Here is a 15,953-nt window from a genome sequence, read left to right on the forward strand (position 1 = left end):
TCACAGCTCCAGTTTTTTCAGACATAACATTGTTAAACACACAGAAAGAGAGAGTAGTGTAAGTGTTATGTAACACCACCTAGATACAATAATGTTAGCATTCATATCTGCTTTGTATTTGCTTTGTCTCTGAATCCAGGTGTGCATACATACATACATAATTTTGCTGAACCATTTGAGCACACATTGCAGTCGTTGTGACACTTTACCCCTAAACACTTAAGCAGACCATAACTCAGAAAAGAAGCACACCAGGGACTGATACTTGCCTGCTTTTTGGCCATGTCACACCTCTGAGCTTGTGAGATCTTAGTTCCCCAGCACACTGGGCACTCGGAGGCCTAATCACTGGACCAGCAGGGAATTCCCACGAGGGGCCTTTGCTCTCCAGTGTCAAATGAATAGTGCAAAGGGGCCTCAGCTGTTCCCATTCTCTGAGATGGCCTTTTGGGGAAGAGGAAGATGGAGGGAGAGGTTCTGGGTTGGGGCAGGGGAATGGAAGGAGATGAACAGGAGCTCGGGATGGAGGATAAACAAACATGATGCATTTGGGGACACTAGGGTGCCCACGTTCAGGAGCGAAATGCTGCTTGAAAGTAGAGGGGTGAGAAGGAGGAATGGAGCAAACTGATGACAAGTAAGAAGCTGGACTTGATTTTATAGATCTTCAAACATTTTTATTATGAAACCATCAAAATTTGGTAGTGCAACCCTTAAAGCCTATTTATCTATGTATTATATTATAAGCTTAATGTGCGAAGTACATATTTTGCTGAAGAATGTGCCTTCAGGATACATCCAGAGTCTGACCAGTTCTCACGACCCATACTGCTACCAGGCTGGTCCATAGTGCAAGTCTCCTCTAACTGGATTTTCTGCTTTTCCCCTTGCTTCCTCTTCTCTAGTCTGTTTTCACCCTGCAGAGAGATCCTGTTACAGTTTGGATCAGATTTTGTCAGTGTTGTTAGTTGTTTGGTTGGATCTTACTCTTTGCGACCCCATGGACTGTAGCCCACCAGGCTCCTTTGTCCATGGAATTCTCTAGGCAAGAATACTGCAGTGGGTTGCCATTCCCTTCTCCAGGGGATCTTTCCAATCCAGGGATCAAACCCGGGTCTCCTGCATTGCAGGCAGATTCTGTACCATCTGAGCCACCAGGGAAGCCCCATTTTGTCAGTCCTCTCCTCAAATCCCTCCAAAATAGCTTCCCTTTTCCTTTCAGAGGCTGTAAGATACCTCTGACCTCACTTCCTGCCAGGCTCTCCTTGCTGTGCTCAGCCACCCAGGCCTCTGTCCTCTTTGAACCTGATACCCTCTCACCAGGAGCCTTTTCTTTGCTAAACTTCATCCCTTTTGTTTCCTCCTCTCTCTCCAGAGCCTGGTACACGCAGGACACTGAGTCTGTTGAATGAGTGAATGGACAAGCCAATGTATTAACCACAGGGGGGAAAAATATATATGTGTGTGTCTATATGTATGTATACACACACACACACACATTGGGGGGGAAAATACATATGTGTGTGTCTGTATGTATGCACACACACGGGGGAAAATATATATGTGTGTGTCTATATGTATGTATACACACACATACACACACGGCGGGGGGAAATACATATGTGTGTGTCTATGTGTATGTATACACACACACGCACGCACGCACACATGCACAGAATTTCTAAAGGATAAGTTAAACATCATTACATACAGGAGTTGTGATATTTGCTCCCTGCCTTCTAGGAGATAGTCTTGCATATTCTGTGGGGTATGGAGATGCCATATTTGGAAATCATTCTTACAGATGATGGGCGTGCCTTAAAGGTGTTAAGGACTTCCTTGGTGTTCCAGTGGCTAAGACTCCATGTTCCCAATGCAGGCTACCCAGGTTCAATCCCTGGTCAGGGAACTAGATCCCGCATACTGCAGTTAAGACCGAGAGCAGCCAAAAAACAAAGAACTAATCCTTGTCGGTTGGTGACTGCAGGTGCAGGGGCGGTATGAGCAAGGAGATGACAAATCTGAGGGATGGAAGTGGTGGAGCTTTTCGGGAGTAGGAGATTTCAAAGGGAGCCTTTAGAAAGAGAAAGTGAAAAGAATATCACAAGTTCGGTTTTTTAAAATGTCAGAGTTCAACTGCTCAAAGATCCAGGTTTAACTGATTTTCGGAAAGAAATGGACATGGGGAGAGATCAAGGCTAAAAAGTATAGTATCATTTCATTGCGGAGAATACTACCAGGTAGGGCAGTTACTTGGGTATCAAAGCTAATTACTACTGCAGCCTTATGTTTTAGATGGGTTTGGAATAGACCTCTAAACTGTGGCATCAGTACAGTTCAGTTCAGTCACTCAGTCGTGTCCGACTCTTGCCACCCCATGAATCACAGCACGCCAGGCCTCCCTGTCCATCACCAACTCCCGGAGTTCACTCAAACTCAGGTCCATCGAGTTGGTGATGGCATCCAGCCATCTCATCCTCTGTCGTCCTCTTCTCCTCCTGCCCCCAGTCCCTCCCAGCATCAAAGTCTTTTCCAATGAGTCAACTCTTCGCATGAGGTGGCCAAAGTACTGGAGTTTCAGCTTTAGCATCACTCCTTCCAAAGAACACCCAGGACTGATCTCCTTTAGAATGGACTGGTTGGATCTCCTTGCAGCCCAAGGGACTCTCAAGAGTCTTCTCCAACACCACAGTTCAAAAGCATCAATTCTTCAGTGCTCAGCTTTCTTCACAGTCCAACTCTCACATCCATACATGATCACAGGAAAAACCATAGCCTTGACTAGACAGATTTTTGTTGGCAAAGTAATGTCTCTGCTTTTGAATATGCTATCTAGGTTGGTCATAACTTTCCTTCCAAGGAGTAAGCATCTTTTAATTTCATGGCTGCAGTCACCATCTGCAGCGATTTTGGAGCCCCCAAAAATAAAGTCTGACACTGTTTCCACTGTTTCCCCATCTATTTCCCATGAAGTGACGGGACTGGATGCCATGATCTTTGTTTTCTGAATGTTGAGCTTTAAGCCAGGTTTTTCACTCTCCTCTTGCACTTTCCTCAAGAGGCTTTTTAGTTCCTCTTCACTTTCTGCCATAAGGGTGGTGTCATCTGCATATCATCTGCATGAGGTTATTGATATTTCTTCTGGCAATCTTGATTCCAACTTGTGCTTCTTCCAGCCCAGCGTTTCTCATGATGTACTCTGCATAGAAGTTAAATAAGCAGGGTGTCAATATACAGCCTTGACATACTCCTTTTCCTATTTGGAGCCAGTCTGTTGTTCCATGTCCAGTTCTAACTATTGCTTCCTGACCTGCATATAGGTTTCTCAAGAGGCCAGTCAGGTGGTCTGGTATTCCCATCTCTTTCAGAATTTCCCACACAGTTTATTGTGATCCACACAGTCAAAGGCTTTGGCATAGTCAATAAAGCAGAAATAGATGTTTTTCTGGAACTCTCTTGCTTTTTCCATGATCCAGCAGATGTTGGCAATTTGATCTCTGGTTCCTCTGCCTTTTCTAAAACCAGTTTGAACATCTGGAAGTTCACGTATTGCTGAAGCCTGGCTTGGAGAATTTTGAGCATTACTTTACTAGCCTGTGAGATGAGTGCAATTGTGCAGTAGTTTGAGCATTCTTTGGCATTGCCTTTCTTTGGGATTGGAATGAAAACTGACCTTTTCCAGTCCTGTGGCCACTGCTGTTTTCCAAATGTGCCGGCATATTGAGTGCAGCACTTTCACAGCATCATCTTTCAGGATTTGAAATAGCTCAACTGAAATTCCATCACCTCCTCTAGCTTTGTTCATAGTGATGCTTTCTAAGGCCCACTTAACTTCACATTCCAGGATGTCTGGCTCTAGGTGAGTGATCACACCATTGTGATTATCTTGGTCGTGAAGATCTTTTTTGTATAGTTCTTCTGTGTATTCTTGCCACCTCTTCTTAATATCTTCTGCTTCTGTTAGGTCCATACCATTTCTGTCCTTTATCGAGCCCATCTTTGCATGAAATGTTCCCTTGGTATCTCTAATTTTCTTGAAGAGATCTCTAGTCTTTCCCATTCTGTTGTTTTCCTCTATTTCTTTGCATTGATTGCTGAGGAAGGCTTTCTTATCTCTTCTTGCTATTCTTTGGAACTCTGCATTCAAATGCTTATATCTTTCCTTTTCTCCTTGGTTTTTCGCTTCTCTTCACATTCCCTTATATACAAATGTTAATGACTTATGTAGAATTCTGCCGAGTGTGCGCAGGGCACACTGATGTCTACTGGTGTTTCAGCAGATCAGCCATTTTCCTAGAGTGCAGTACTTGCCAGCTTGATTACCTGGGAAGGGAGCTTAAACCCCCTACAACGTTTGCATAGTTATCTAATGATTGCACTGTTTTTTTCCCCAGAGTTATCATCACTATGTTGGTGACCTGTTCAGTTTGCTGCTATCTCTTGTAAGTAGTTTATTTCTAAAATAATAATCAGTTATTTCTGGTATTTATCATATGTGTGATTAAAAGTTAAGTAAGTGGTTATCAAGTTAAGTTTCATGGTTATCAAGTTAAGTTTTGGTTATCAAGTTAAGTTTGGTTAAGTTAAGGTTATCAAGAAACTTAACCAAGTTAAATTTCATGGTTATCATGAAACTTTATACTTTTGTTTAATTGGGGTTTGTTCTTGGTGTAACATCCAGAAATAGTAACTTAAGATTGGAAAGAAGATATTTTCCTATGTTCAGTATGTTACCTAAGAATTGTGCGGATGCTCAGTTCTGGCAATACAGGTGTAATTTATTTGGCATTTATTTCAATCATATAATTAGCTGGAAATTGTCTTCATACTGCTTTAGATTTTACTTCCGTGAAGTATTTGAGCCTATTCTTTTCACTTAAATATCGTGCTATGAAGCCAGTAAAGCCATTCTTTACTATGACTTTTGTTTATCTAATGAATAGACATTAAACTGGAATTATAATCCAGAGAAAGGGTAATCTTTTAAAGTAATTCACTATACACTATATCAAAGTATGATAATAATTGGCTTCTGTTTGAATAGATGGTATCAACTGTTGAATGAAAGCGTTAGGATATATGAAGTCGTTTCTCAACATATATTTTTGAAATACTGTTAGAAATGGCAAAACAGCATTTGAAGTATTCTGTTTTTTGTTTTTTTGTGTGTGTGTATTTATTTATTTATTCTTTCGGCCACACTGAGTAGCCTGTGGGATCTTAGTTCCCCGACCAGGGATTGAACCCATGCCCCCTGTGTTGGAAGCTTGGAGTCTTAACCACTGAACTGCCAAGGATGTCCCTCTTTTTTAAAACTGAGATATATTTCACATACCATAAAATTTATCCTTTTAGGGATTGCTTGTTTTAAAACCAGCAGTTCTTTTTCATGAAAGAGAGCTTGCTGGTTTCCTGAGACTTCCTTGTCTGGAAAAGTATTGGTGACGGCCGGCTACTGTTTAGCACTTACATCTGGTGGGAAGCAGCTCTTCTGATCCTATGACAAAAAGCTGTGGTTCTCTGTGGCTCTGAATCTGAATTTCTTATATTCTGGGGCTTTTGCATTGAGGTTTTTCAAAGAGGTTTGTGGGTAGGAGCCAATGCTAGTTATTGGCATACATCAAAATCTGCCCCTGTCAAAGAGTTAAATTACCGTGAATTTTGGCTGTCTGGCCATTAGATTAGTTGCTTAAGTGCAGCTTACGGTGTTTAAAGCTGAATCATATAGCATGATGGAAGTGTGGCTGAGGGTGATGTTTAACTGCCTTGACATGTGGGCTTAGATGATGAGACTTTGTGCGGTTGCCTTGTTTTAGTCTTTTCTTTTTAGAAGGTGAAGAGGCTTTTTTGGGTCTTCCCCGAAAGACCTGAAGTGTGAAACATTTCATACTTCCCCAGAATGGAAGTCTGACAGATAGTGAATAGAGGACATTCTTATTCTAGCTGTGTTTAGCTCTAAAGAGTAAATGAGAAGTACTTGTATCAACAGTTCCTCATCTAAGTAGGGGTGATTGAGTACCAGCCTGTCCTACCTAATCAAATGCCCTCTAGAAATTCCAGCAAGGGAGCCCTTTATCAATGCAGGAGCCAAGGAGTGGTCCTGTGATTGAAAAAGCCTTTTTTTCATTCCTTTGATCTCTGCTGTGTGAGCAGTAAGGTTGGTGGTAGGATCTTAAAAGAGAGAGAAAATTATTGTACAGAGGAATGACTTGAGATTAAACGAAGATGAGGCAAAAGTGTTCTGTGACCTTCTGGTCCTCCACTATCTTTGAAATCTGGTTAATTTCCTGGATATTCTCTTTAAAACAGGCAGGAGACGTTTCCAATTAGTCTCATGCCTCGTGTCTTCATTTTCAAGTATAAAGTACAAGAATGGGACTTGGTTGGAAATTACATACTTGGAGTCTTGGTGACGTGGTTGGCCTTGCCTCCTGCTGCAGGTTTGCCTTTGCGCGGTGTGCTGGCGGCCGCTTTGCTGGCAGTGGGTCACTGCCGCCACCGGTGTGTTAGTAAAGGTAGTACCCAGTGTCGTAACACCGAATGCTTCCAGAGGCCGTTTTATGGGGAAATGAGCTGGGTGGTATAGACTTCATGCAATTTCTTTTGAAGATTCTCTTTTTTTCTTTTTAAATTTTATTTATTTTTGGCTGTGCTCGGTCTTGTTGCTGTGAGGGCTTTTCTCCAGTTGTGGTGAGCACTCTCCTCTCAGGCTGCAGTCAGTGGGCTTCTTTTTTCGATGGTTTGTCTAATTGGGGAGCACAGGCTCTAGGTGCAGGGGCTTCGGTAGCCGTGGCGGCAGGCTCAGTACTTGGGGCTCCGGGGCTCGGGAGCACTGGCGTGGTACTGTGGCCCACGGCCTCAGTCACTGCGGCGTGTGAAACCTTCCCGGAGCAGGGAGTGACTCTGTCTCTCCTGCGTGAGCAGGCGGTTCTTCACCAGTGGGCCACCAGGGAAGCCTCTATGCAACTGTTTTTTTCTTTTCGTTTCTTTGAAATTTGATCATTTATCCTATTTACAAAATATCCGCCTGAAACCTGCAGACAGAATTCAAATTCCAAATAGTTTACATACCTTATTCTACACAGGGGTGTGATTCTGTAATACATTTAATTTGAAATTCAAAGGAAACTTGACTGTTTGGCACTATACATATAGTTTCTTGAACATACCTCGTTTATAGTAAGACATGCCCAAAGAAACTAGATTTCCTAAACAAAGTTATGTTTTGAAATAGTCATAGACTTTTGAATTGCCTTCTGTTTGTGGCATTCTTCCCTCTTTCCAGTTTGTTCTAGTCCAAGGTTAGGTTCCATGGGGTGTACCTTGTTTGAGTTCTGAATAAATCAGGATCTCTGCCAGAACAGCCAGCTTGTGTTGCTAGTTCAGCAGAAAGCCTGAATGCTCTACATATGGTTCCCTCTCTGATGCGCAAGATCACTTTTGTTTCTTAAGCAGACAGGCCTTTTAGTTACTATTCTATACCTTCTCTTGGTCTTAGATTAGTTGTTAATTTGAGTTATGTTGTAGCTTACCCTAAGTCACAGAACTCACATCTTCAGAGTAAATTAGAAATTTAGTATTATATTGTGAAGGTGCAAAGCACTTGACTAATTGTAAATCTTACTTGCAGAGTGACAGAGAAAAAGAAATGTTGACCAGGAGACCAGATCTGCTAGGTTGAATAATATTTGACCTGATTATGTTGTAGTACGGTTTGCTGAATTTTTGAATACGATGATGCTGTGTGTGAAAATTTGCAATGAAGAATAAGAAAAATGTATTATTATCAGTGCTTTTTAAAAATTATTTTTTTAAATAACTATTTATTTGTGTATTTATTTTTGATGGTGCTGGGTCTTCATGACTGTTCTAGGGCTCTGGTTGCAGCAGGCGGGGCTGCTGTTCTTTGAGGCTAGAGGGCTTCTCACTGCAGAGGCTTCTCTTGTTGCAGAGCACAGGCTCTAGGGCGCTATAATCATGGGTTTTTCTGTTTCTCTTTAAAAGGAAGATCCTTGTTTCATATGTTTTACAGCTCTGTTATTAGAAGGATGCATATATATGATTGTCATATGTCTTCTGATAAATTAACATTTCTAACATTATCAGATATCTTTATCCTTGGTAATACTCCGTAACTCAGTTTTTACTCCGTCTTATTTATATCAATAATTGTACTGCTTTTCCTGTGTTCATTATATCTGTGTCTTTATATTTAGAACGTGCCCTTTTGAAGACGGTATACTGCTTGGGTTTACTATTTCTTCTATTCTGACTGTCTTTGCCTTTTGGCAAAGGGATATTCCTTACACAATTAATGTAAGTAATGTATGGATTATAGCTAGGTTTGGGTTCACTGTTTTGTTCATTGTTTTCTGTTTGGCTCAACTCATTTGTGCTCCTCTGTCCTTTTATGCGTTCCTTTAGGTTAAGTGAATATTTTGAGTTTTCTGTTTTAATTCCTTCAGGGCATTTAGCTATTCTTTTGTATTTTTCTCCCCCTCTCCTTTATTTTATGTATTTATTTTTATTTTTAAAATTTTTTCTGTGCTGGATCTTCACTGCAAGTAGACTGTCTCTAGCTGTGGGCTTGTGGGGGCCTCTCTTGCTGTGGTGCTCAGGGCTAGCCGTTGTGGCATGGAGGCTGTCTCTGGGCAGGCTCTCTAGTTACTGGATGTGGGATCTTAGTTCCTGGACCAGGGATCAAGCCCATGTCCCTTGCTTTGGAAGGTGGATTTTTAACCACTGGGCATCCAGGGAAGTCCCCATTCTCATTTTTGAAGGATTTTTTTTTTCTTTCAGCCAGTTTTAAAGGTGCTCTTCCATTATCATCTGTCCTCCATTATTTCTGCTGAGAACTCAGCTATAATTTGAATAATTGTTCCTTATGCATTCTTTGTGCTCTGAATGTTATCAAGATTTTCTCTTTATTTTTGCTTTTCGGTATAAATTCTGCTATGATGAGCATAGGTGTGGTTTAGTTTGAATTTATTCTGATTACTGTTTTCCACCAAATTTGAGAAAATTTCAGTCTATATTCTTTTTTTTTTTTTTGCTCTATTCATTCTCCTTCCGAGACTACAATTCCACATATGGTAGACTTTGATTTTCTTTTCAGTGTTTTTTCCTGTTTCTTCAGATTGGGTAAGTTCTGTTGAGTTTTCATCAGGTTCACTATTTCTCCTATCATCTCCAACCTATGGTAAACCCATCCAAATATTTTTCAGTTCTTATATTAAACTTTTTTGTTCTAGAATTTTTATTTGGTTCTTTTTTTTTTTTTTTTAGTGAAGCAAGTTAAGTATTTATTAGGAGGAAAAAGAGTACATACAGTACATCTGGAGAGACACACGGGCAGGCTCAGAAGGAGAGTCCCTGAGTTGCTAGGTTGAGCCCTCATGGCAGTTTGAATTACTTTTATGGGATATTTCTTCTGAGTCTCCTTTGGCCAATCATTCTGATTTTCCTGGTTCACAGGCCATATTTAATATATCTCAGGATCCTCCCATGTGTGCACACACATCTCGTAGCCAAGACGGATCATATCGAAAAGGCATCTGAGTAGAACATCTCTTGACGTGACTCCTCTTTGGCCTCCAAGGAGCCTTTTCTTCACCTGTGTGGTTGAAGATGTCTCTTGACTTTGTGAGTCTGTGCAGGGTCCAGCCTCATCCCTTAATTGTCCTGCTGTTCTTGTCTTGGAGTTTTGATCAGTAGAGAATAAATTTCCAACTGTTTTACCCTGGGGGGCCCAACAGCCTCCTGCCTCAGGTTGACAATGACAAAAACGGGGGAGCATTCAGAGGAGACATGTTTTCCCCACTCTGTGTGTTCACTGTGGTGAGAGGGGTTCCCCTGACCACACCTGGCCTATTGTTCCACCTCTCATTATTCCCTGGGGAGACCATGAGTTAGTTGGTGGGCAAACGAGAGCCCTCTGTCTGTTCCTTAAATGGGTGGTGCTGGTGTGTCAAAGACTAGCAAAGATTAGTTGGTCTCTCTTCTGCGTCCTCTTCGCCCTAACAGAATGTGCTGTTTGCAGACTCCAGTGTGCTCACAGGTTGTTTCCTCCGAAGTCCAGTCTGGGTTTGGGGAGTCAACAGGCCCATGTGGGCAGTCACTCAAAAGTGCTCCAGTCATAAAGGTGACGGTTCAGCCCATCCACCTCATGCCTTTGCCTTGGCTCTTAACTGGAGGTCTTCTGGAATCTGAGACTGGGCCGCGTGAGCTTTCTGCTGAGTTGGGCTCCTGTTGTGCTTGGCCTCTTCCACGTAGAGGTCGTTTCAGCCAGGTTAAATCCGAGTCACAGCACCATAGATGTCATGCGAGTGTATGTTTCTTGGTTCTTTGTCTCATCACAACAAAGAATTGGAGCAACGGACATTAAAGCCCTCGGCGCATCACAGCTCTCGGGTCTTGGACAAACCGTGTTACAGCTCTTAGGCAAATCAGTGTTACAGCTCCATTTTATTTAGAAGATAGCAGAAGAATCCAAAACTTGAAGAGAAGAGAGTGGAGGAGTGCGTGGGGAGGGAGAAAGAGAGAGAGAGAGCACGCACGCATGCACGCGGGGGAGAGAGTCCCTTTATTTGGTTCTTTATTGATGTTTTAATTTAGTTGCTGAGATTCTCAATCTGTTCATTCTTTATAGCCAATTTGTCTTCTAAGTCTTTAAACATATTTATAATGCTGTTTTGTTTTGTGTTTATTCTAGAACAATAAATGCCTTTATTACATGAGCTAGCATAGGAAGGAGGAGGATTTATTTGCCTTTCTGTGCCTTGATTTCCCTCAGATAGAACTCTAGCTCCTTGCCCTCTAGCACGCAGCCATTTGTAGGCCAGATTTGGGCTTCCCTCATCTGCAATGCAGGAGACCCTGGTTTGATTCCTGAGTCAGGAAGATCTGCTGGAGAAGAGATAGGCTACCCACTCCAATAATCTTGGATGGGTAAATCCCGGGTGGCTCAGCTGGTAAAGAATCCACCTGCAATTGGGAGACCTGGGTTTGATCCCTGGGCCAGGAAGATCCCCCTGGAGAAGGGAAAGGCTACCCACTCCAATATTCTGGCCTGGAGAATTCCATGAACTGTGTAGTCCATGGGGTCCCAAAGAGTTGAACATGACTGAACAACTTTCACTTTTCACTTTCTGCTTAAAAGACATTACCTTTTGGAGGGGTGCACCTCATGCATTTGGCATGGGGAAGTTTCCTGACTAGGGATCGAACCTGTGCCTCCTGCTGTGGAAGCACAGAGTCTTAACCACTGGACCGCCAGGGAAGTCAGAGAAACGTTACCTTTTAACTGCAGCTTGTATATAATTTTGGACTCAGCTTCTGTTGATTCCTTTGTCCTTGATTGTTGATTATATTTCTTGGGTTCTTTTGCCTATGTATTTTTTACTAAATGCTGGATATTGAATCTAGCTAGATATTTACTAAAGCTAGATACAGATCACTGGGAAAGACCCAATGCTGGGAAGGATTGAGGGCAAAAGGAGAAGGGGGCAGCAGAGGATGAGATGGTTAGATAGCATCACGGACATGAATCTGAGCAAACTCTGGGAGATAGTGAAGGACAGGGGAGCCTGGTTGCAAAGAGTCAGACATGACTTAACGACTGAGCAACAACAAGATATTGTAGAATTCTGGATTCTACTTAAATTATTAATTGATCACCTTAAACCTGTGGAAGGTTGGTTTTACCCTTTGTTGGGGTAGATCTATTTCAGTTTTGCCCTTAGAGTGAGTTCTCCATTAAGATGTGGCCCTTCTGGGGTTTCAATGGAAAGTTTGAGGTGTTTCAAGCCCCTTTAACTTCAGACTCCAAGTTCTCTTTCTCTGTCACACACAGCAGCAGCAGTTTCTGCTCTGTCTTTTCGGCCCTCGGGGTGTTTTCCACCAGCACTTGGCATTTGCATGCTTGCTTCCGGGATGAACCAAGGAGTTAAGGGGAATTTAAACATGTTTTGGGACCCTTGTGACATCTTTTTTGAGGTTTCCGCTCTTAATTTCCAACTGCTCTGGCAGCTCTGAACTTACCTTTTGATACCTCAAGTCAAGAAGACTTCAGTGTTTTGCTTGAGCTTCACATAGACTGGACAGTGTCCTCTGGGGAAATGCTATATAAAAGTTCCTTATTTCTTTCAAGGATTGAATCCCTTAAGACTCTACCTGCTTTGGACACTCTCTAGTACCATCAATTAGTTATTTTTTTGTATTTTGTTTAGAGTTTACAATTACTGTCTATAGAGTGAGTCTGATACAAGCTGCTGCTGCTAAGTCGCTTCAGTCGTGTCCGACTCTGTGCGACCCCGTAGACAGCAGCCCACCAGGCTCCCCCATCCCTGGGATTCTCCAGGCAAGAACACTGGAGTGGGTTGCCATTTCCTTCTCCAGTGCATGAGAGTGAAAAGTGAAAGTGAAGTTGTTCAGTCGTTTCCGACTCTTAGCGACCCCATGAACTGTAGCCACCAGGCTCCTCCATCCATGGGATTTTCCAGGCAAGAGCACTGGAGTGGGGTGCCATTGCCTTCTCCGCTAATATAAGCTACTTATTAACAAAACCAGAACATTACCTATTGACTTTTTTTTCTGTTCAAGTATTATAGTTTTTCATTTCTGTAGAAGTTCTTTTTGCTGTTATTATAGTTTTGTTTTCCTTTCCTGTCTTCCCCTTTCGCCTCTTCCTTTCTTTTCCCTGCATATATTTTAAGTGTATCTTATTTCTTAAAAGATAGTAGGCAGTTTATTTATAGTCTGTATCTGATAATTCCATTATCTGAAGTCCTCGCAGGTTTATACTCATGGTGCCTTGTTTCCATATGCATTTAGTTATATTTGACTGTCATGTGTTCATTTTCCCTATAGATTTTTGTTTGTTTTTTGGCTACGCCTTGTGGCTTGCAGGATCTTAGTTCCCTTACCAGAGGTTGAACCTGGGCCCTGGGCAGTGAAAAAAGCACGGAGTCTAACCACCAGACCACCAGGGAATCCCCTGTTTTCTCTAGTTTTATTTGTATGACTTCTTTGAGGCCTGGTATGAAGGTGGGCTCCTCCAGAAAGGATTTACATTGCTTCTACCAGGTGCCTAAGGCCATCAGCAGAGTGTCATTAAACTAAATAAAATTCTCAGTATATTCTTTTTTAAAACCATGGGCTTCCCTGGTGGCTCAACAGTAAAGAATCCCCCTGCCAGTGCAGGAGATGCAGGTTTGATTTCTGGGTCAGGAAGATTCCCCTGGAGAAGGAAATGGCAAACTGCTCCAGTATTCTTACCTGGAGAATCCCATAGACAGAGGAGCCTAGTGGGCTACAGTCCAGGGGCTCACAAAAGAGTTGGACACAACTTAGTGACTAAACAAACAAAAAACGGCAAAGTATGAATTTGAGCTGGCCAACTTTCATGAAGACTAATTCTCTGGGCAGTGTTTTTCTCCCTCCTGCTTGGTATTGGTATCTGAGACAGTGTATTTTCCTAGCATTCCACTCAAGGGTGTTCTTTGATTTATCCTTGCCTTAAGACAGAGAGAACTCTTTGGGGTCTTAGCTTTTTAGGGGGTATGCATGAAACTTTTGTTAGACCCTCTACCTTGAATGGGCCCTGAGCTTTTTCTACCATTTTTCATGCCCTGTGAGGTCTGAAAACAGAAGCACAAGTTAATCTGGGTTAGTATATGCTCTCAGAGTATGGAAAGCAGCCTGTAGTCACTTTATTTCCCTCTGAGGAGTACTTACCTTCGCTTAGTTTTTTTGGTCTGAGACTTGCTTATGTTTCTCTCGTGGATGCGTGTGAAGTATTAGAATGTCTTGACTTGTTGATAGTGGAAAGGAAATCTAGGTATCTGGCCCAGCATATTATTATTATGTACTATATGAGAAAGTCTGTTTATCTTATTCTGACCATATAATCTTTTCATTTATAATTTGGCAGATAAGAGAATTTGAACTGAAAGGCCTAGTATAGAAAATATGGAAGTAAAAAGGAGAGATAATTCAAATTCAGAGCTGTCAAAAATAGGGCATATTCCTATTTTGCCCTGTAGTAGTGAAAGGGCCGTAGCAGAGATAGTTGGCTTCAGGCTAATGGAAACTAAGTTTGTACCTTCTCCTCTGGATCTTGGGGTCCTCTTCCAGACTCCCATGACTATGGAAGAATAGAGTTCTGTTTCCTTGGCTGGGTTTCAGTTTGGGGCTGCCCTCAGCTCCTGGATGCCATCCATATTCCTTGCCCTTCCATTGTCAAAGCTAGCAAGAGATAATCTTCCTTTCTGCACAGTCCTTCTCATCCTCTAGCAGCCTGGGTTCAGTAGGAGGTAGAAACCATACAGTAGATGAAACACAGGAAGTTTACTGTAACTGTGCACTGTGACAGAAGAGCAACCATAAGAGAGAAGGGAACTCCGCCCGGCACCTGAGGGCTCTGGGGAGACAAGGACGGGCACAGACAACTTGGAAAGGGTCCAGACCTTGTTGGAGAAGGCATAGTTCAGCCCGCCAAACAGCGGAGAAGTTCATTGGTTTGGCCAGGCTGGAGTTGGCCTGGAGTTGCCGGGCAAGCACTTGGCCACACTCCGGAGCGCAGGCAGGAGAGCGGGCATGGAGATCAGTGACCTGGGTGTGTGTTGGGAATCCTTGCGACCCTATGAGCAGAAGGACCTTGAAGCATGTAGTCCAAGCAGGGGCTCTCTCAACAGGGGTTTCATGTTGAGAGGGCTGCAGAAAGGTTATTTCCAGGCCTTGCCTCTACCTCGAAGAATGACCGGGCCCTGGGCTAGAGCCTTGCAGGTTCCGCCAGGTGGCCTCACACCCACTCCCCCAGCTTCTGGCCCTTGCCTGCCGTGCCCCTCCAGCGCCCTCTGCTGAGGAAGCTTGACATCATGCTCACTTTAAAGGAGAAAAAGGAACTCATTTGTTTACTACAGAGCTCTTATTACAGGGTGCATTACAAGATGACTGGCAATAAATTAATAAGGGGTATATGCACTCCATGTGTCCTTGGTCAGGAAGACGCCTGTCTCTTTTAGGAGCTCACCTGATTAGGTCAAGCCCACTCAGTGATTTCTCTTCCTTTTCTCTTTTTTTAATCGAAACATGGGCTTCCCAGGTGGCTCAGCGGTGAAGAGCTCCCCTGCCAGTGCAGGAGGTGCAGGTTCAATCTCTGGGTCAGGAAGATCCCCTGGAGCAGGAAATGGGAGCCCAGTCCAGTGTTCTTGCCTGGAGGATCCCCTGGCAGACTATAGTTCATGAGGGCACAAAGAGTCAGACACAGCTGAGCACACATACAGTTGATTTCTAGTGTTTTAGGTGTACGGCAAAGTGACTCAGTTATACCTGCACATACATACATTCTTTTTCAGATTATTTTGCATTATAAGTTACTACAAGATGTTGAATGTAGTTTCCTGTGCTATGTATTAATAGTAGTTCCTTGCTGATTATCTATTTTACATATAATAGTGTATATCTGTTAAGCTCTTAATTTATCCCTCTCCTCCTTTCCCCTTTGGTAACCATAAGTTTGTTTTCTGTTTATGAGTTTATTTCTGTTTTGCGAATAAGTTCCTGTGTATAATTTTTTAGATTCCGCATATGAGTGATTGTCTGACTTACTTAGTATGATAATTTCTAGGTCCATCCATGTTGCTGCACATGGCATTATTTCATTCTTTTTTATGGCTGAATAATATTTGTGTGTGTGTGTGTGTGTACCACATCTTCTTTATCCATTCATCTGTTGATGGAAATTTCCCTTTCTTAAAGCGAGCTGTATTTTTTTTTTTTTGAGGTATAGTGGATGTATAATATTATGTTTCAGGTGTACAGCATGGTGATTCATAATGTTTAAAGGTTATGTTTCATTTATAGTTATTATAAAATGTTGGCCATATTCCCTGTGTTGTAGAGTACATCCCTGTAGCTAATTTTGTACATAATGGTTTGTATCTCTTAATTCC

At 42.5% G+C, this 15,953-nt stretch overlaps 1 protein-coding gene across 1 annotated transcript in view; it reads left to right on the forward strand.

The window, feature by feature from the left end:
* ATP6V0E1 (ATPase H+ transporting V0 subunit e1) overlaps nucleotides 1–15,953 on the forward strand; it is a 31,438-nt gene that overhangs the window by 2,484 nt on the left and 13,001 nt on the right. Inside the window, exon 2 of the mRNA XM_055554715.1 lies at nucleotides 4,395–4,442. Coding sequence (XP_055410690.1) covers nucleotides 4,395–4,442 — 48 coding nt within the window. The remainder of the gene's footprint in view (nucleotides 1–4,394; nucleotides 4,443–15,953) is intronic.

Source organism: Bubalus kerabau, chromosome 18, assembly GCF_029407905.1.
Source record: "Bubalus kerabau isolate K-KA32 ecotype Philippines breed swamp buffalo chromosome 18, PCC_UOA_SB_1v2, whole genome shotgun sequence".
NCBI classification, from domain to species: domain Eukaryota; kingdom Metazoa; phylum Chordata; class Mammalia; order Artiodactyla; family Bovidae; genus Bubalus; species Bubalus kerabau.